Genomic DNA, 22,600 nt, shown 5'->3' on the forward strand with positions numbered 1-22,600 from the left:
GTATATGAATGCTGGGACATATTTAGTGAAGGTGATACAACAAAAAGGGAGGAAAGATTAATTAGCCATTGAACCAAGAACATTAAACCTAGAGAAATCCAGAAGAAACTCCAAACCATGCATTTTTTCACATTCAATGTAACAGAAGTGCAATCAGAGAATAGAGAAAAGCCTTCCGAGAAGTCCATACCTGTCTGTGTTTCAAATAAATATAAAAATGTTTTCATAACAATTATTATGTTTAGCTCAAAATAATTTAAAATAATAATAAATAATTTTCTTGGAAACTATTCACACAAACCTTTTCGGTTTTCTCCTCCTCTTTTTCTTTTTCCTTCTCCTTTTCCTCAGTCTTTTCAGAGGATAAGACAACCATAGTAAGTTTTCTGACAATTTGCTTAGCTTCCACTATCTCTCGCTTGTGTTCCTCAATGATGGCATTATCCCCCGGAAGAAGCTAAAAAAAACCAGAACAAATATTATATCTGAAATGTAAAGTGACCTACTGATACTTTTGATCACTTGAGCTCGAAGCAGAAGTTTCTCCTTCCTTGTTAATAATCAGATAAACTTGCTCCCTGGAAGATTCTTTTCCTTGCTACCATCATCCCAAAAAGGAAGTAACAGACTATATATTAACAGACTATTCTGAAATCAAGGACTCATGAGAAATAATACTGTTCTACTCCCTCACAACCAGTAGTTGTATAAGCTCCCCTTCCCCTCTCCAATCTACCATTCAGCTGCAGCTATATGGTGACAATTATGCACATACTTAATGGTAACATTTACAGAATTCAGTGCCTTAAAACAAAGTGAATATTCAAAAGCATAAATTTTCATTTGCTCATATAAAGGAAAAAAAAAATCATCATCAAGGAAAACCAGGTAAGCTTAGACACACATTTTGATTACCCTTTATTTTAAAGGAATACCATTTAAAACTTAGCAAAATTGCCTATTTATCAGCAGCGTGGGTTAAACACATGTAACATCTGTTCCTTAAAACCCATCTTACATTGAGATACACCTAGGATGCTAAAACTGCAGCATAGTCTTATACTCGAGAATGATCAGGGTGAGGAAGCTAGCTCTACTCAAAAATTAAAAGGTCAAGTTGTGAGACAGAAGAAAAGCTCTTTTTCTGACAAAGCCGAACTTTGATTTAATTCCTAAAATAGGGCTCAAACTTTAACTGTATATAAGCAATCAAAACTTATAGTCATGACCTCTGATACAGTAATCTTCTATTGTTTTTAACAAGGGAAGATTTTTACTGTTTTTACTCCTCCCAAACTGACAGCAGAAGGAAAGACTAAGCATCACCTCCCTCAGAGAAAAGACAGTAGAATTCCTCAATTTTATAGAAATTTGGGGAACAAAAAATCCTACTTGCACCTACACTTTTCTCATTTGAAAACACAAGTAATCTACTAAGATTCACCAAATAATACCTAGTATGGAATTTCGAGGGGTAAATCACATATTTAGGATGCAATACATATTATATATGGCAGCAAGCATACATACACAAATAGGAAACAGATCTTAGAGGCTTGGAAGGGGAAGGGAGGGCGGGGGAGAACATTCTTGATATGAACAATAATCCTGACAGCTGCTATTGTATAGGAGCCGCACAATATATACCACTTAACACTCAACACCTACACACTAATTATTTTCTTGAAACTCCCATAGCAAGTTAAATTAAACGGAATTGAAAAAAGTAAAAAAGTGCCATCCCAACCATGCAAAGACAGAGAGACTGGCAGAAAAATTCTGGAATGAAAGTAGATTAAAAATGAGACTGAGAATCAACATGATGAAGGTGAACAGTATAAATGAATGCAGGGACCATTCCAGCTGTGAGACTGTCAGAACCCATGCCCATACTATACAGGTCTGAGTTGAGATTGCACAGGCCACTGTAATTCCGAGTCTGAGCATTTGTTTTGGAAGCTTACAAACATTCCTTAACGAACTAGCATTATCATCACACATTCCTCCCTTCACACCAATTACCCAAGATATGCACTCCTACTCTTGCTCCGCCCAACACATTTTTAGCCAAATTACTCCTATGAAGCCAGAGACAGTCATTGACAAGTCAGATTGTGACTAATGCTATCAACTGCCATACAAATTAATGGCAGGACTAGGTTCCAAAATTTCCATAGCTGTAACGAGAGTTCATTTCCTTGATTTCAGTGGAAGGGTTAAGAGTCTTAAAATATCTATGGATATTCTGAAATTAAAAATTGGTGTATAATGTAAAATTATTTTGATAACTGTAACATTCTGTTTACCATCTGCCAAATTGGTATGTTGGTTGATAAGACTGTCAGACTGGAGAGGATAAGTGTCTCTGATTAAATCTTAATATGTAACTCCATTTTCCTCTTTCAATCTAACAAATGGTCAGAACTCTTGCAGATGGAATGAGAGGCCTATTCAAAAATATGTTAAAGAGTTTTAAAAAAATATTCTACTATTAAACTAAACAAAGAACGTTAGGAGCTGACTGTCCTACCATTTTTTTCAAAAATTGATCTTGTAAAGCAAAACACTGAAAGGGTCTAGTTCTTGAGGAAGCTTACTCAAGCATTTAAAGCATACTCAGGCATTTACCTCCTATCTCCTATTCAAGCAGGAGGTGAACAATCTGGAGATTGCAACACAGATAATTCAAAAAAGTGATTCATATTTCAGTGTGTGTTTGTTTGAATATGCAGCATTAGAAAGCGCTGGAAATTTTAAAAGAGATTAAAGATGTACATACGCAGGTTATTACACAGTATATCCTGAAATATCTGAAAATCTGAAGTTTTAGGAATAGGGTAAAATATCTGGCTTTCTTTAAATTTTCTTAGTTTTGGCATTTGACCGAGTAGCACTGTCACTTACATGAACATAAAGATCTTCCAAATCTATGAGATTATGCTGCAAAAGGACAGCAGCAACTCTGTATAAGGAGGAAGGTGTCTCACCACTCGGATCCTAAAAAGGATGAGATTGCAAAATTAAGAAAAAAAGCAAACAGACCACTGCAGAAAGTCATGAAACAGAAGAGAAACTACTCAAAGTTCAGATGAAGCATATTAACCCACAGTTCTCCTTGTTATCATGTTATTTAACTGCTACTACTCCAAAGCCGCTAGACCTAACTGCAATACAGAATCAGAATTTTCAGAAAAACACCCATTCAATTATCTTCACACCTTATGGTGCCTGTATGCAATTCCTAACCATACATTTTAAAAAACCTTGAATATTTTATCAAATATCAACCATGACTCCCTTGCAAACATGCTCTTCACTCCTGGGGACAAGTCTTTTGTTGATAAGGTACAATCTCTTTGTTAATGCCTTGTATATACCTGTATAACCATACAAGTTCAAATGGAAGATATCGAGATTGTTTTCAGCTGTCTGTCTTGGAGAATGCTAAGGACTCTCCTTTAAAATACATTAGAGACTTCCACTCAAATCATGAAATTATTGCTTTTAATACTGGAATTTTACAACTTAAAAATTTCATTTCTATGTGGAAAAAAAAAATCTGCAGCAAAAATCTGTTATCGCTGACTGCAGTTCAACCCCGAGTATAACCAACTACCAAAACCAAAAATTAAGAATGGAAATACATTACCTGATAAAATTTGAATTTGAACCCAAGGATATGGCATAGAGTTTGAGGTTCACACATGTACATGTAAGACTCTATCAGTGGTACAAAGAAGTCGTCATACTCAGGCCTGCACTCATAGACTTCTAGGATAATATCCAAAACTCTGTTAGGATCAAGGTTAAAACATCCTAGTGGAGAAGAACAGAGTAGAAAAGCTTAACCAAGGTTAAAACATCCTAGTGGAGAACAGAGTAGAAAAGCTTAACATTACTACTTCTCATCTTCACTCTGTAACTAAACCACAAATACATGAAAGTGAATTCTTGTCAGTTAAAATTGAGCCTGGATTTATCTACAGCAAAATAATCTGGATCATTTGGAAATACAGCATCAATCATTTTGACTTCTGTTGAATATTAAATTAGGCAGATACTAAACAGGACTTTCAATTCAGGTTATAGAAAAACTAGAAGTTACCATCTTAAGGTGAACATTTAATAAGTAAAAACCCAACCTCACTAATATCACAGTGCCAGCAAAAGGCATGGGCTGCTTGCTCTCCCCTGGTGCTGGCACACATATTCATGCAGTCACACAAACCAGCCAGCTAGAAATTATTTTACACCCCAAAAATTGTTCTGGTTTGGGCTAGACCCTGATCTACCTGGCTGTACTGTCCTGTCAATTCAGTATTATTATCATTAGGGAGAATGGTTTGTTTATTTTGAGGGAGGCAAGAGCAAGGATACAGATCAGCTTAAGCCAATGTTGTAATCATACCTGTAATTTACTGTATAAACTTTTCCACCAAACTCCATGAGACATGCTTGAGACAGAAATATTACTTATATCAAAAGAATTCACACCTAGACTGTTTTATTCATTGTGCCATTAGAAGTTTTATCCAGGCACTATGCGGATATATAATTGCATCAGTCTCTCCTTCCCAAAAGCCATTTCCACTACACCAGGATCTACTTTAAAAGAACTGACCATTTATAGGAAGTCTATTTGCAATTCCTAAAATTCTAGAAGACAGAAAAATGTTTGGTTATAAAATTCCTCAAATCAAGTGTGTATTTTTTACTGTAATAACTAGCAAAATCCATCCTCTTCTCTAGCTCTCTTCCAAAACGAGTAGTATTATTACAGGGATTTGACAGTCTCAGGCAAAATTCTGTAACAGAAATTAGCCTTTTGACCATTACCACACTGGCACCACATGAAACAGGCACTGGTGCAGACATCAAGATATCGTATAAAACTCTTTCTTCAAAAAGGAAGTGTAAAACATGGGGAATTACAGATATTTCCTGTTTTTAATGTATTTTGCACTTCGATTGTGACACTCTCGCCAAGACTCAACTTAGAAATACGGACAAATCGCAAACAGAACTAGATAAAGGAAGAACATTTACTACTTCTCATTTCTTAAGGAATCACTTGTTCAACTTCTTTAAAACTAAAAGAACATTCATGCACTAAATTGAGTACCTTAAATAGCAAAATGCATTACTTTGTTACGCCCCAATCTGCCTGCTAAGAGATGACAAGCACATCCTCAAAAAATACTGCTGAAACGAATCAAAATCACAGCATGCATATTTGAAGCTGTACCGTAAATTCAGTATCTAAATTAAGTTTAACTACACAACATTCCCAAAATTAATTTTGCCACAAAAACAGGAACTTCAAAATGTCGTAATTCTATCCAAGGTGATCTACCAATACATGTTACTATCGCACTACATGTGTGCATGACATATTATTTGATCCACAGGTGATCTCAAACAGTAGTCTAAAGTCACTCTCTGTAGTCTTAAGACCATGTAGGAAAACCAGTGCCCATATTCCTTCAGCAAATTCCTTACCTATTAAAGATTTGATATTTTCAAGGATTAAGTCACTAGTGACATTTCCAGATAAGTCTTGCCCCAGTTCTGCAATGAGCTTTGCATAACCTTCATTCTCCTCTCTTAACAAATTAAACTTCTGTTGCTTATAACTGCAAATAAACAGAAATTAAACACTATTGTGCAACACACATCCACAGTGAAGCTTATTTATGCTCTTATCAATATTAAATTTGTTATACAGACTGCTAATTTTGAACACATTTTTAAGAACTTGTAATTTACTCGAGATACTGCAAAAATAACGGAATGCAGTACAATGGATACCTGCAAGATAGTGAGCATTCTACAAACAAATCCAGCTCTTGTTTTATTTCAAATGCAGACCATTTAAAAGTAAGATTCTGCTTATACTTAACAATAAAGCTTGTTCTCCACTATGCTGGAGAACTGCTCTGTAACAGTCCGTGCTTAAGGACCTATTCAAGTTCAAGTGGTGTTCAAGACTGAAACTGAAACATTGGATGCAGAGACAAAAACCAAACATACACCACAAAAAAATAAACTGTGTTGCCAAAACTAACATAACTACATTTGCTTATTTATGAAAATAAATGCCTATGCTTAACTGATGCAAGAGCAATAATTTTCCTATACTCTGTAAGTTCACATTTGTCACAAATAAAATTAAATATTAGGCATTTAATCTGCACATATGAATCACTGCACCAAAAGCCATAGCAACAGGTGACATTAAAAAAGATTTTACATTCCTCAAGAGTTTGAAAGCTAAGAGGGCTAATGAGTTTCTTTTGTCAGTGACAAGTTAAAGTGTAACAAAACCACATTTCCTAAAGAAAATTGAGTTTTCTATGAAAAGAAACATTGCACATTGTTACCAGACTAATTACCATTGCCCCTCCCCACCCACTCCCCAAACAACCCTTGCCCCAAAACTTACAATAGTTTTGTCTTTATTTTAACAGATTTCTGATTGAATTGTTGAGACTGCTTGATAAGTCCTAATGACTCCAGTGTCTCTGGGTCTAAACGCTCCTTTAGGACAGTGTCAGATACAAGGTACTAAAAAACACCAAAAACATACATCAAATTTGTCAACTAGAAAGACCTAGAAACCATCTGATTATTAGTTTAGGCTACATATGTGTTCTGACTAGAAAAAAAAAGTTAAAATATCATGATATACCATGATACCAAATGCATTCTGCTTCAAACACTGAAGTGGACAAAACTGAGAAACTATTTAACTGAAATTGGAATTTTGCAGTGGTAGATTTCATATACAAGAGCACCTTCAAGAAACAAGCGCTAGAACCTAATTGCTGGTTACAAAGCATACACTGCATAGCATCTAGGGATATTTTTACCAAGAAGTATGTATTTAAAAAGCTTATACCCATTCTCTCTGATTCTGGGATAAAAGCTTTATTTTCATATGCTGAATTTTCCTACAAATCAGGCTTATTCCATGTGGCTAGGAATGACATTTCTAAAGACAGAGGAGGTTGCATAAAGGAGAAGTCCAACTTGAAACATACTTCAGAAGCAAAATTTCTGTTGAACTGAGAGTGAAAATTTAAGTTCTCTCAAAACTCTTTAAATAATTCAAGGGACAACTGTACTATATTACTTTACCATAACGCTTTGAAGATGCATTTTTAAATTATTTGGGAGTTTGTGAAAACATTCTAATATTCTTTTCCGAAGAAAAAAAAAAAAACAAAACACAACAAGCAAGCTTCAAAACTTGCTTGTCAGATTTTGGTATATACTTTTACCAAAGACTTTCTAAGCACAACTTACCAAACAGGCTAATACCAGTTGGGTAAAGTGATCCCTCTTACTTTTTTCTTCTAAACAACTTGTTTCAATATCTAGTATAAAAGAAGATGGAAAAACAAGGAAAAAAGAAATCATTACTTGTGGAATTTATAAGAGTTTCTTTTTTTATAAATATTCCAATAAATGCTAATGATAACACAATGCAAAGCTGCTTGTTTATTAACATGATAGCTTCTTGCCACTCTCCAACTACTCATCCACGTTGAGGTTCACATAATATTTTGATGACAATTCTCACACATCCACAAATCTCATGAGAAGTTAAAACAGAAACCAGAGGAATGCCATAATAATTTTACTTCTCATTCTCTCTGTTGCAATAAGGTTTATGGCAAGCATTAAGAATCAATAATAAGCATGAAAGAAGAGGCATATGAATCGCTGAAAAGATCTGCGTGCTCCTAGCATTAATTTAACGTTCTAGTCTCGTTTCCTGTGTCTTCAGAGTAACTACCATTTACTGCCTGGTCTGCAGTCTTTTTACTAGCTATCATTCTGTATTGCCATTCTTTTCTTTTGCATTAACTACTGAATGCAATTCATAAATTCACTCCTGTGGGAAGACAGGCCATAAAACAATGGCTAAGGAAGCACACCTGTCTGAAGTAGTTAAAAAAAGCACATCATTACAGGAAGCGAGGAGCTGCAAAGGGAGCGGAAAACTCAGTAAAAGAATGCAAGGCACACATTACCAAAAAAACCCACCCACACACAATAAAATCCCCACACATAGCCACATGAAAACTAGACCCATAGAGGAAACATCAACAACAAAAATCTGAGAAAGCAGCCCCCAAACAGACTGAAAAAACCCATGATGTAACAGGGCGGCCATGGAGGCAGACTTGCCGGATCAGGCTGGACCCTGGCAGCAAAGCCTCTCAGCCAAAGAAGATTCTGCAGAAAAAAAATTAGTCCAGGGAATGTGGATGAGTGGATTAAGTGGATAAATCAAAAAATTCTCATATATTGAAACATATTAACTATAAGATGACGACATTAGGAAAAAAAAAATCCTTATAGTAGCAAATACTGGTAGAGGGAAAAAGTATTAGAGAAAACTCATGAAAAAGAAGAAAGAAATTGTCAAATGTCCTTTGTCCAGAGTTTGAATCCTAGCTCCTTATTTGTCCGCTACTAGTGGAGCACGGCATTTGGCAACATACTAATTGGGGGGGGGGGGGGGGGGGGCAGCGAGGAGGGAAAAAAGGGCAGACAGATACACTAGTTTCAGTTATTCAAGTAGTTCAAGAAGCAAAATCTAAGTTTTCTAACACAGCTTAAAAAAATGAAAAGTTATCAGAATAATACTGCATTATAAAAACTAATTATTACAAAAAGATGATACAAGTAGAGAGAATGAATACTTATAAATAAAATAAAGTCATTCATCATTTAGATGTTATAGAAATGAGGCTGCATATGCAAACTTAATTAAGTGCCTCTGCACTGGCAGCACAGAAGTCACACTCCTTCAGTATATAGAACGAACCAGAATCTGCAACAAGCAGACTGTGAAATGAATTTGCTGAAATTTGTTGAGGAAAAAAAAAAACCAACCCCAAAACCACCCCCCCAATAAACAGACATATAGACCAAGAAAGAAACTGCAAGCAGTTAAAACTATGATCTGGAAAAAAGTATACAGGATTAAAATTCTAAAAACATGAGCGAAAACAGCTTTGAATCAACATTACAACATAAAAATTCAGAAGTTATTACCAGAAGTAGTAGTACACATCTTTAAAGCCTGCTCAGTTGGCAGAATGTAACTTGGCAAATGATGTCATTTGCCTTTAGATTTCCAGACAATTAGTACATGCTCCTTTGCACTAAGAGTGACTGTACAGATAAAAATATTCACAGAGTACATTCTGAGAACAGAGTATCTACCTACCAGTAAGTCAACTTTTATTTAAAATAATTAGAAGAATGATAACAACACTAAGTCACTGATTCCATTAGCTAACATCCAACATTCTTGCAAGCTAGCTCCTTTAACTATTCTTAGCAGATCAATTTCCACTGCCTTTAATAGGTAAACTTCTGGAAACTATAACAGAACAAAGCAGAATGAAAAGACATTAACAACTGAGATACAGATACACTGAGGAAGAATCAACATGTATTTTGTAAAGAGAAGTCACGCTTTACAGATTTAATGAAATTTCCTGAAGTCAACAAGCAAAAGCACAAAGCATGAATTTCTCCAAATCTGTTGTAACGCTGAAAGGAAGGGAACCCAACTTACCTAATATGCAGAATACGTCAGCTAGGATGGAAGGCATGTCTTCCCGAAATTCCTAAAAAGAAAAAGGAACATGCTTAGTGAATACAGAAATTCCAATAGCTACGCTTAGAAAACTCTTACTCCGTTATATAAAATAACACTTCATCATAAAGTTCAGATTAATTAATAATGCTGGTTTATATTATTAATATTAATAATTTGGATGAATTAATAATGAAGAGGCTCAATTATTGACTAATATCTAGCATAAGTGCTGTACTAATTATTGATATGTAATGAAATAAAGATAACATTTTAATGTGATTTAAAAGAGTATCTTGTGGCCAGGGACAAACCCCTCTGGTTACTACCTCCCTTTCGCTAGCACACTGGGACTACCTGTCTGAAGAGCAGCACCACCCCGTACAGTGCACTATATTTTCTTGGGCACCAAACAAATTACAATTTCCTACAGTAACTAAAGATCAATCATTATCACATGCTACCCCAACAGCACTTCAGCCTTGACCTCTCTCAAATCCAATGCAGAAGTTTAAAAACCTAAAAAGTTTATCCTAGAATAGATTACTTCAAAAGGTATTTTTTCTTAATGTTCTGTACATGCCAAAACAGCAATCTAAGAACTTACAAATAAGAAGAAATAATTTTAAAATTATTTATTTTTTTTATTTTTTGTTTGGGTTTTTTGTTTGTTTGTATTTGTTTAGGAACACCAACATTTGGTAACCTTAGAAGTTTAGAGGAAAATACTGTTTTCCCTATTTTCTCTATTTATTTGAAGCATTTTAAGAAAAACATTTTTCAAACAAAAGCTAGGTCTAATGCACTGTTTTCAAGGCAGTCATGGGACTTAGACATCTCAATAATAAAATGGCAGACATGCACACTATTACTGTAAGAAAGATGTAAATTACAAAAACCAGTAGGTGGCATTACAGACATGCTGCATAAGCAAGTGAAATTTATTTTTAGCATTTATTAAAAGCTTCAGTCTTCATACGCCCTTAAAAAATTATTTGATTTTTAATTTATACTAAAATGAATACATTTATTCCTCAGCACAAAAAGGACGGGAAAAAACAAAACCCTGACAGACTACATATATTTCAAGTGCGCACAAATGAAGAAAAAGGACTTGACAAGAATGACTTTTTAGACATGGAAAAACAAGTCTGTTGAATATTATCCTGCTTGATTTTCATTCGGACTTTTATAACAAACTAAAAATTTAGTAAGTATGCATGTATTACAAACATATACTTACTATGACATCACCAAGAACATTGGAGGCTTGATCATGCTTTAAGTTTCCTCTGACAACATGGTATGCAAGCTCATACAAAGCCTGTTGGATATCTGTTGAAAGAAAACAAATGATTAAAGTACATATTAGGTAATCCTTGGTTGAACTTTTAAAGCAATGTTTACAATAATGCTGTAGACTTCAGACACCCTGCAAGCAAAGAGGATATGATTCTCTTACTAATGAGGAGAATTACTGTATTACTACTGATAGATATTGATGCTCAAATTTAATCTAAGACTTCACACAAGCATATAGAAAGAGATGATCCACCTTCCCTAGAGAGTTTATGAAATAACAGTAAAATAGGATGGAAGACTACAGTCCTGCACATAACAACTTGAGTCTTGGCAGTTGGTTTAACAAAGACATTTTTAACTTATAATTCACATAAATATCATATTATACATACATACCCACACACATGTGTGGAAATATAAAACATTCCAGTACTTTTTCCTTAACCATATCTCATCACAGATATGCTTTCAAAAACCATTCCTCTAGGAGAAAGTAGAATTTAATTGGAGAAAAAACGCTTAACAAGGATTTTTTATTATTATTATTTTTTAAGGAAAGTCTCCCATAACTGAAGAATGATGTTTTACAAAAGCTTATATTAAACAGAGGTACTGCATGTGAGAAAAAAGTTGCAGTGTTAAACATGGTAGTTGCAAAAACAGCTATGGTAAACTTGTAAGGAACTCTTCTTAAATAATACACCACAATGTTGCCACACTTTTTAGTATATGAAAAATAGTAAAATCTCATGTTTTCACCTTGTACTTGTACCATGTGGTTTGCTCATATAAGCAATATTTGCAATGAGTACACAAGTTACAGACCTTAATGACTTACAACAAGTACTCAGTAACTTGGTGACTGCAAACCACTGTATGTCAATTAAAAGCAGATTTTTTTTCTTAAATGGACAGGTTAATTTTACCTATCACAGGTTTTTTTGAGAAATAACACTAATTGCTAAGGACTTAAATATAGCACGATTGGTTTAGACATCAATTCTATGTAAAACGTAACTACTTTGAAGGCCAATTTAAGAGGACAGTTTGGTGCAGTACCCAATTTCATAATTTACGATGAACCCAAACCAGCCATAAGCATAGCCTCAGATATGCCTCTGCAAGTGGCTCTCCACACTGTGGAGAATTTGTCTGACCCGTCTCCAAATGCTTGTGGTATATTGGACTTAATAAATGTCCTTCTGGAACTAAAAGGCAGAAATGCAAGTGCCAGAACAATTTTCAGAAAACGACGCAGGTCACGTGGACTCATACAAATTCTTAGCAGTCAGCACCTCTGTACCTCACTCCAGATTATCCATACGTTCAGAGGTTTTTTTCTATCACCAGAAGGACTTCAACTATTTCTATTAATTCCTCCAATATAACCACTGCATGTATCTATCTAGTCATTCCCACTGGATCTTTTAGATCCTGACAACAAGGAGAAAGAAAAAGAAAACAGCATATAGAAATTGTCAGCCTCTGTCTAGAACAGACATCTGGTGACCTTTCTTTGAGAACAGTGATTTTGCTTTGTTGAACAATAAATTCTTCTAACTTAATAATATTACTTATAATTTACATTGAAATATTTTAGTTTCTTTTCTGCATTACAATTGCTCATTATGACTATTTTAGCAAGAATCCAAAACACCATCTAAAGAGCACAGCACATTTGTGGCCTTAGTAATATGGAAGCTTTTCTTCCAACAGATTCTGCAAAGCAAACAAAAATTTAAATTTTCTTTAAACACCAAAGATTTCTTAAAGTGAGAATTTAAAACTTAAAGACAGCAGTGTCTTTCACTAACAAAGCAGAAAGTCTGTAACTCAGATACTGTCGTAAAAATTGCTTTCTGCAGAAAACAATCATAATTGCATACATTGGTGTGCATATATTTAACTTTTAGAATAAAATCTAGTTGCATGTTGAGTTTGCAAAATGGAATTCCATTTTCTACAGCACAGACCAAATACAGGACTATTCTGCCACCACTTACTGCTGTCTAAGAAATCTCTCACCTGTATGTCTGAAGACAAAACTAGCTGTGGATGTTTGTATTGCCCTACTAGTTGTAGTATCCACCTTTAGCATGCATTAATGGTCACTATATATGAACGTTCCAAGAAGATACATGGAGAGGTACCATCATCAATGGTTTCCAGGCTTTTTTAAATTTAATTAAAAAACAACCAAAAAGTACACAACTTACCTCTGAAACCGATATTATCATGGCTTTTGTTTTCACTGAGAGTGCGACATAATTGCACACTGAAATAAAAGAAATATTAAAAAAAATTAAAACCACCATATAAATAGATAGTAGCACACAAGTTTTTGGGGGCTCTTTTTGTTGTTGTTCTGGCTGAAATAACTTTAAATTTGGGCAGCTTAAATGGCTGACTACATTTCAATTTTCATAGAGTAAACACTAATTCACAGAAGTTACACAAAGAAATACAACAGTCCCAATAGATCTCATACATATATATCATACACTTAAAAAAAAAAGTCTTCCTAACATTACAAATGCTTACACACAGAAAAGTGAGACACTAGGCAATTTTAGTATGTGAAAAGAAGCATGGAAGTGCTAGCATTAACCTACTTTTATTAACTAATGAGGAAATGCTTCTCATAGAAATACTATGACTATGATAATTTTTAAACTCTGGCTTGTAAAAAATTTTTAACATTAAACTATGTGCATGATTTCCTGATGCAATGTTTTATCAATGGTAAGACAGAATTTTATCTATTCCAGTCACTAAGAGACTCCACGATAGGATGCAAAACCTACCATGTTACGTTGTCTTTAGTCACTCCTGTGACTCCCTCAACCAAATTAGCCATATGTAAAAAGTACACTAAATACTGTACAGACTGTTCCATGAAATAAAATAATAGAAATACCATGAAATAATAGAAAAAAAGCAGAAAAAAAAATTCTAAAATAATAGAAAAACCATGAAATAAAATAATAGTGTGTTATAGAATAAACATTTAAAGAACAAGCTTCTCCACTACACTGACAGCTTAGAAATGGACATGCTTCCAAGCTACAAGGATTTTCCCTCTCCTCTACTACTGTCACCCCAGCATGAGGCTTCAAAAGCAGTTTCACATTTAAAAGCAACGGTATTTAAAAAAGGGTAGCGATATACCTATCTTATAACAGACACCAATGAAAATCTTAAGAACTGTCTTCACACTTGCAAATTTTCAACCAAAAGTTTCACATATTTTTCATCAAAAAGCCTTTCATGTGCAGAAACTGAAGACAGTATCAGAGCTACATCGTATTCCTACATAAGATGGCAAGATTACAGCTTCCTGTGGGAGCGATTTTTAAGCATGTTCTCAAATAAAGCAGGTATGTGCAGTTATTGCAGAGGCCTATCATGAAAAATAAACAGTGAAAAAGGATTCTGTAGCAATCAGTTACTCAATTTGCATTCTATACAGATAATTACGTCTCCAGCAGGACTAAATGGCTGTTCCAGCAATCAAATAATTATAATTAGCAAATACAAGGTATATGCACCCTTTAAAGACAACTAGAAAACAGGCAGTTTCACATATAACGTAATCAGCAGAAACATGCAAGCTCAGCAAAAAGCAATGGTATGGCTAAGATGTTCTAAATGCTACTGAAGAAAAAGCAGTATATTTGGAAATAACCAGAACAGAGACAGCAAAACAGGGAAATTGGTAATTTATTTTATTTTTCATGAATGGAAGTGCATTTTTTTGAAGAAGCAATAGAATTTTTTCCCCAGCTGTCCCTCAAGACTGTATGAATTTGGTATGTCAGATTTTCTTAAATTTTAATTACTACTCCTCCATAAAGTTACCCTATAAGCACTCATTTCTACACTCTGTATATAAATAACAGTAAAGTGAAATACCTGATTCCAAAAAATTATCTACTGAGATGCACACTTTGACCCCTATGTCATAAGGTGATATCATCAACCAGGTTACATAAACAACAACCCTGTCTGCTTGGACTGAAAAGTTCACTTAAGCACATCTTAAGACAAAGTAAGAGTTTTAACCTCTTCCAATTCTCTTTCCAGCAATACCAAAATAGTACTATCAACTTCACATTACTTCAAGACACAAATCTGTCTGATCAATGTAACAAGAAACCCTATTTAAGATCAGTCTGTAAAACAATTTGCTTTATATTTGTAATTAAAAACCCCTGAATTATTAAATTGGAAAAAAAACATTTTTTTTCTTTTTGTGAAAATCTACATGGGAAAGTTTTGGTAGTAGTAGATGTTGGCATTACTCTTTGGATCTAAATTAATAATTGTTTGCTTACATTCTTTCATACAGGTGCTCTGTCTCCAAAGGAGGATGATCTTTTCTGAAGGTGCTGTCAGGCAGTACAGCTGAGCTGATTTAATGGCCTATGGCTGCAGAAATGGACGCATTCACCAATAATTCTTCCCTTCTTGGCCACACCGTTCTAGCCCTCATGTCAGCCAAATCAGTTAAACTGATAAACACGGCAGAAAACTGACAAAACTAGTCAAGACACAAGTCTTCTGCCAACTTTGCAAGTTGAAGCAGCTTACAAGGAGGTCAGATAAGCACCAGTGAAGAAAGCCCTGGTGAACGAAGACAAGGCAGAAGCTCTCCCCTTCCAGTACCACCAAACTGTCAGATTAGCTCATCTAGTCTCAACTGAGTGCATCATAAATTAAAATCAAAATACTTGTGCATTCCCAAGAATAAAAATGTCAATATTAGTATGATTAATCAACTCAGAAAAAAGCCACAACAATACTTAAACAGGACAATGGAAATTTATCACATCCACTTTTCAGTTCAAAAAACCCAAACTGTTTGTTAAGAGTTTGTTCAAAACTTTTATTATTCTAATCGTTTAGTTCATTGCTGTAAGAGAAATTCCCTACTCTACTAAAACCTACATCCCTTCATCTGAGGATAAAACTGTGCAATACATGTAAAATACAATTAAAAAAATAGAATAACCTAGAAAGTAAAAATAATGTTAAAAAAATCACAGAATCATTTCTGAAAACCAAAGTTTCAAAATTAAATTTGTTTTGGACTAAGATGGGATAGATTCGCTTAAACAACAAATTCCAAAGCAGCGTTGAGCACCTATCAAACCAGTTTGCGTGGCAGAGCCAGCAACTGAACCTAAGCCTCCCAATTCATACACAACGTCCTATATCCTCAATTACACTCCCACACATAGTATATGGCAGTAATTATCACAAAGTGCGTATCTCTGCAAACATTTAAGTATACGCATAATTTAACTGATGTGGGTAGTTCTCTAGTTGAGATAAAGTACAATCAATTGCATTTTGCAGTCGGGATGGCAAAACTACAACTCTTTTTTCCTGACGCTCAGCCCTTTTACTCAACACTATGACACTCCTCATGCAGGTAAAGTAACAAACATCTTGGGAGCGCTTGAAAGATCGAGTCTCACAATTTCACATTCAGAGAACGTTAAGCTTCTTCAATTTATCTTGAGGATTAACATATTGTATAAACTGCCAGCCAAGTACATTACTAAAGCACTACTTCCCCACTAAAGGGTCTTTATGTGTTTAATCTATTGCAAAACAAGGTAAGGTATCAGTCTAATAGCAAGTGCTTGCCATTTTATGTGTATTATAAACATCCATATGGGCTACAGTCATAGACCAGCATCTTATTGTGAAAGACACTACACAAAACAATACAATTTCACTACAAAGGACAGTATATGTACAAATAGGCCTACAAGGAGTCTAGACTGATCAGCATAATAAGCAGTCACACACAGATTCCAACTCAATTTCTACACAGTATCTGGCAGTAGCAAAACAAATGCACATAGTTTATTAAATTCTATTTAGACAGAGAAGGGTCTGAACAAAATAAAAAATGACAGATAAGACGACCACATCCTGACCAATTTATAGTTCTGGCAGCTAAGAACACTTGAAACTACCAGCTGATGTACATTTATGTATTTGTATTAGATATTATTACACATCAGTAGCTGCATTAATTAAATTCAAAGCACGTACAGTTTTGAACAAGGCCTCTGAACAATTTCTAGGAAGTGAATGGTCACTGCTACCTAAGCTCTACGATGCTGCCTTACTAATTAACATTATGACACTCTAAGACAAACAAAATCCTTACCCTCTGGTTTTTTTGATATTACTGTTATATCATGACAAACTGATCACATCAGCAAAAATAAAGTTCATTATTCTTCACAGCAAAAGATCAGTCAGTTTAAAACTGATGTCCTTACTGGACTTCTTTAAAAAGCCCTATATTGTTTTCTTTACAAAGCAATCAAAAATGTCTTTTTTTTTTCCCTGCCCCAACAGCAGCATCTCCCACAGGCTACAGGAATATTACAAATCCTGCATGTTTTCAAGCATAGGCAGACCACCACCACACCACTCAGAATGACAGAAGAAAACATACAGCGATCATCTTAAGCATCCACTATTAATCACAGTAGAAGTTGAAATGCCAAATAAAAACAAATTACTTCTCTCCATACAGTTTCATATTCCCCAAAACATAAAATTGTGGTTTTATTTAGGTGACTAGTAACTGCCAAAATATTATCTTGGGCTGATCTAGTCAGATCATGTAAGCCATTTCATGCTCCAGCAAATAATATTTTTTCTGTAAGACCTAAACTTTTCTTTCTGCTAATTATGAGGGGTGTTTTTTCTGTGATCTTCACTTTTCAAAGTTGGTAATTGTCTCCCTGCGAATAAGCCCACCACTTTGTTTAAAAAACAAAACAAAGAGTGAATGTACTCTTGACTTCATACGTGGCCTTTATTAGGCCAGGCTTCCAAAGACTAAAAAAAAACCCAACAAAAAAACCCCCACTTCTAAAATTTTTGCAAATCCTGTATTTGCTAGAATTGTCAGTTTTGTCCTTTTGCAGTATCCTTCCCCTCCCCACTTTTCTAACTCGTTTATCAATATAATGCATTGTCTTAACTTCGAACCACAAATCCTGAGACTGGAATTGTGGCCCTGACTTAGGCCTAGAACTAATTTATATTTCTGGGCATATTTGTATTAGATAAATAATTCAATAAAAATAAGAAGTATCATTATTTAAAGTAAAAGGACAATAAATGTAATGTTTAAAAATATTTCATGTGTTTTATTTTGGACAGAGAACATCATAATTTTACTTTCCTCCAGTAAAACAGGAGACAGGAAGTTTTGGGAAAAGAAAGACAAAGTTACACACTGAAGATTTCCCCCAAAAAAGTTAGTTTCCCAAAAATTTCTCTATATATTGGCTACAGATATATTCTTTTGCTCCTAGGAAATAAATTCATACATATTCCACATGCTTATAAAGCTATCACTGCAAAAACAACTGTTAACCAGACACAATCACATTTCTTTTAAAATGCATGGCTTCTTTTGCAAACTACTCTAAATCATGCCTAGAACTGCATTTAAGTAGTACTCCCAATGAAGTGTAAATGCCAAAACCCCAGGAATTTAGCCTATCATTTTGTTTTATCCGTCCCATGGCAGATTAACACTTTCTTGCCATCATGGTTAAGAAGTACTACTCTAGGGACAGGGGAGAATCATAAAAGGTTTTATCATGGTCAAAAGCTAAGCTAACTTGCCTCTTACACAGTTAAAAGTTCTGAGAATTCAGTGCAAACAACGCAGTTGCCATTATACGATCAACTATGAAATTTCTGTCCTTGTGCAAACTCCATACAACCTCAGTGATCATAACAGGGTAAGTTACAAATATCATAATCATATGTGACTACTTCAAGCAAAAATGACTTAATAACCATTACAGAAAAGCTAGCAAGTACATCTACATGTATATAACGTTATATATAAAAAGCCCATCTGTTTTATTATAGTCATTTGTGCATTTTTGAAAGGTATCAGTAAATGTTTATAGATTTTATTCTTTGTTATGCATACAGAAGTTTCTAAACACTGAAGTTCAGTAAAAAGGTCACTGTGTTTATTGCATAAATATTGCTATGCTGGATGCAAATTCAGCTATTGCCATAAATCTTAAGCAGGAGATTAAAAACCTCAGCATTGTTTGGGGGCTCCTGAATGCTTTTATTATTGTTGGAAATGCAAGTACATAAGAAATTATCACTGGGCTTGTATCATCCACATCAAAACGTGTTAAACTTACATACTAACGCAATAATGGTCCTAGCACAATTCAAGGCCAAAAATGACATGGCTGTAAAGGGGGGGGGGGGGGCCTTCACTACAAAATGGAGGGTCTGGGGATAACAGTGTTTTATGCAGGGTGCCTCTATGTTCTCTGCTCTCTACCTCACTACCTTTTCCTTCATGCACAGGGAAGATCAGTACCATAGTTGCACAACCTTTTAAAAATAAATGAACAAAAGAAAATAACAAAAAAGAGTGAACATCAAGAAGCGTTTCTCAACGTGATCCCTCAAACACCCAAATTTGAAATGGTAGGGGTTTTTAGTTACAACAAAAACCAAAAGCGCTTGGAAGAATTAAAATATGGGCATTTAAAAACATACAGTTAGTAGCAGGACGCCCTTGTCCAGCTGACATAGTAACATGGAATCGACAAACTGGTGAGTAACCCCCCGAAATTATGTACTCCTGAAACACAGCAGGCAGCACAGAGAGTGAACCTGCCAAGTTAAGATTGCTTAAAATAGATACACAGAAGGCCCTAAAGGGAAAGCTCCTAGCACACCTGGATTGATTTGGGAAGCTGCAACCAGACCCCTCAGCACACAAAGGTTACCTTGTAGGATGAACAGCAATGATTAGCTGATCCTACTTGGCCTTAAATCAAAGAATACAGCGCTAGTCACCCCGGAAAAGGTAGAAAGGTGGGAACGGGGGCTGCGACCTCTGCCAGAAGGGTGAAGACCGTGGAGCCAGCGAAGCAAGAACGCTTCAGGCTCTATATTACCCCGGGGGGGCGGCTAAAGGGAAGCCCGACACCCGATAAAACTGACCCAGAGGCAGGAAGGGGGCGCTCGGGCCGCGGGCAACGGGCGCCTGGAGAGCTAGGCCCAGCTACCGGGGACGAGTTTCCGCGGAGATGGTTAGCAACCGACAAAGGAGGCCGAGACGGATAGGAAGGCGGCCCGGGCCCTCCGCCCGGCCAGGGTTTCGTCCCTAAGCCCCAGCAGCAAGGACGCAGCCTCAAGCGACGTCCTCCCCGCCCGCTCCCACCTCTTCGTCGCCCCCCCATCAGCCTCCCTCGGCCGGTGAGGCCCAGGCTCCCTCTCCCTCCCGCAGGCCGGCGGCCTGCAGCGCCCCATCGCCTTCCCGCGTCACAACCCCGGACTCACAACTCGTTCTTGCCCCCTTTCTCCCAATTCTTTATCCACTCGGCAGGGAGCAGCGCCGCCATCTTCCCCGTGTGGCGCCGAGAGCCCGGATGGTGGAGCGACGGGCCCGGGTCAGAGGGGACGCAACGGCCCGCGAGGAACGACGGGACGCGGACGCGCCGTACCCTGGGAGACGGCGCGCGCCGTTCCATCGCGCCTGCGCGTTAGCGTCCCTTAGCCCCGCCCTCCCCCTCCGCGCGGCAGTTTCCACAGGCGGCCGTTTCCACAGGCCGCCGGGCGCCTTAGCGCCCCGGTAGGCCCTCGCCTCCCCCCCCCCCCCCACTTCTTACAGCCAGCTGTGCCCCTCAGGCCGCCCACAACTGCCACCCGGCGGGGCAGCCCCTGATCGCCCCGAGTGGGGTGAGCCTAGCCTGCGGGTTACAATCCTTGGGGGTTGGGAGAACCTGGACGTGATTTGTAATGGGGGATGGAGCGCAGAGCCGGGTGGGAGCTCGTCACGCAGCTCGCTTCACCAAATTTGTTAAAAAAAAGTTAAAAACTTGTTACTTTTCAAATCTTGATGTCACAATTCAGATTCACAGAATCATAGAATGGGTTGGGTTGGAAGGGACCTTAAACATCTAGTTCCAACCCCACTGCTGCAGGCAGGGACACCCTCCAGTAGACCACGTTGCCCAAAGCCTCGTCCAACCTGGTCTTAAACACTTCCAGGGATGGGGCCTCCACAACCTCTTTGGGCAACCTGTTCCAGTGCCTCACCACTCTAACAGTACAGAATTTCTTTCTAACATCTAATCTAAATCAACCCTCCTTCAGCTTAAACCCATTCCCCCACGTCCTGTCACTACACTCCCTGATAAACAGCCCCTCTCCATCTTTCCTGTAGGCCCCCTTCAGATACTGGTAAGCTGCAATTAGCTCTCCCCAGAGCCACCTTTTCTCAGCATCACAATTTGAAAACCACAAGAGTTTGTTTTGTTTTTTTAAAAAAGCAAGATTCTGTACTGGGATTAAAGCCCTGCTCTTTCCCCAAATCCTATGGTGCTTTGCGTGACTTGTTCTCCAAAAAACACTGTACAACTCTGTGGCCAAAGAGTCTCCATTTAAGCGTGAGAGTTAAAGGGGAGCACAAGCAGACAGCGTGCATGTGCCCATTGTTGATCTGCCACCTCTCTAATAGCGCAAAGTAGAAAACGCATCAACTCTTTTTGGATGTTGCCTTCCTGCGGAAGCAACTTCTTCCTCTAATTCACAGTGGCCCAAAGCATGGCAGCGTGTAAGTAGTGCATAGCTTCGTATGGATGCGTGAGCAACTGCCGCCCAAGCAGCAGAGCCAACATTAAGACTGACCAACAGAGAGCTAACACCAAACTAGAATTTAAAAGAGTTCAAGAGAAATAAAGAAGACAGCATGATTTTCAGAACATCGTGCACCTGAAGCTCACGTGGCCCTCAACTAGTCTTTCAGAGTATTTTATTTGTAATTCAAGCTCTGCGTATTTGGAAAGCATTAAGCAAAACAGTGCACGGCAGGGGGGTGCACAGATGTGTTCGGTCGTTCTAAATATCTGGAAGTGCAAAAAATCCAACCCTAGTCATTCAAACTTGAGACACCCCTGTCCATGATGATGAAACTACCTCAGCATCCCATGTGAACCATGTTGCAAGATGAAGAGGTTTTATCTCTCAAAATAAAAAGCAGATTTTCTTCATCTTTTGTCACAGCATTTTTACCAATGAATTATTGTGGTGGGTTGACCCTGGCTGGCGGCCAGGTGCCCACCAGAGCCGCTCTCTCACTCCCCTCATTCACCAGACAGGGGAGAAAAAGTACAACAAAAAGCTTATGAGTCGAGATAAGGACAGGGAGAGATCACTCACTAATTACCGTCACGAGCAAAACTGACTGAACTGAGAGAGGGAATTCATCTGATTTATTACTGAGCAAAACAGAGTAGAGGAATGAGAAATAAAATCAAATCTTAAAACACCTCCCCCCACCCCTCCCATCTTCCCAGGCTCAACTTCACTCCCAGCTTCAACCTCTGCCCCCCCTCAGTGGCACAGGGGGACGGGGAATGGGGGTTACAGTCAGTTCATCACACGGCGTTTCTGCCGCTTCTTCATCCTCAGGGGGAGGACTCCTCTCATCGTTCCCCTGCTCCAGCATGGAGTCCCTCTCACAGGAGACAGTCCTTCATGAACTTCTCCAACGTGAGTCTCTCCCACGGGGTGCAAACCTTCACGAACTGCTCCAGGGTGGTCTCTCCCACGGGGTGCAGACCTTCAGGAGCAAACTGCTCCAGCGTGGGGTCCCCC

At 37.3% G+C, this 22,600-nt stretch overlaps 1 protein-coding gene across 6 annotated transcripts in view; it reads right to left on the minus strand.

The window, feature by feature from the left end:
* THOC2 (THO complex subunit 2) overlaps positions 1-20,444 on the minus strand; it is a 55,999-nt gene extending 35,555 nt beyond the window's left edge. For 4 of the 6 annotated variants that reach the window (XR_008578905.1, XR_008578907.1, XR_008578906.1 and 1 more), the window contains exons 1-10: positions 20,282-20,444; positions 13,135-13,193; positions 10,860-10,951; positions 9,596-9,647; positions 7,306-7,376; positions 6,443-6,564; positions 5,500-5,633; positions 3,650-3,816; positions 2,905-2,997; positions 302-457 (exon numbers count right to left, since the gene is read on the minus strand). Coding sequence is in view for 3 of the 6 variants with exons in the window: in XM_054839067.1 (XP_054695042.1) it covers positions 302-457; positions 2,905-2,997; positions 3,650-3,816; positions 5,500-5,633; positions 6,443-6,564; positions 7,306-7,376; positions 9,596-9,647; positions 10,860-10,951; positions 13,135-13,193; positions 20,282-20,343 (1,008 nt within the window). In the remaining 3 variants the exon portion in view is untranslated. The remainder of the gene's footprint in view (positions 1-301; positions 458-2,904; positions 2,998-3,649; positions 3,817-5,499; positions 5,634-6,442; positions 6,565-7,305; positions 7,377-9,595; positions 9,648-10,859; positions 10,952-13,134; positions 13,194-20,281) is intronic. The other 2 variants (XM_054839065.1, XM_054839066.1) reach the window with 1 other exon arrangement.
* Between the last annotated feature and the right edge of the window lie 2,156 nt (positions 20,445-22,600).

The sequence above is a fragment of the Grus americana genome, chromosome 12, assembly GCF_028858705.1.
Source record: "Grus americana isolate bGruAme1 chromosome 12, bGruAme1.mat, whole genome shotgun sequence".
NCBI classification, from domain to species: Eukaryota; Metazoa; Chordata; class Aves; order Gruiformes; family Gruidae; genus Grus; species Grus americana.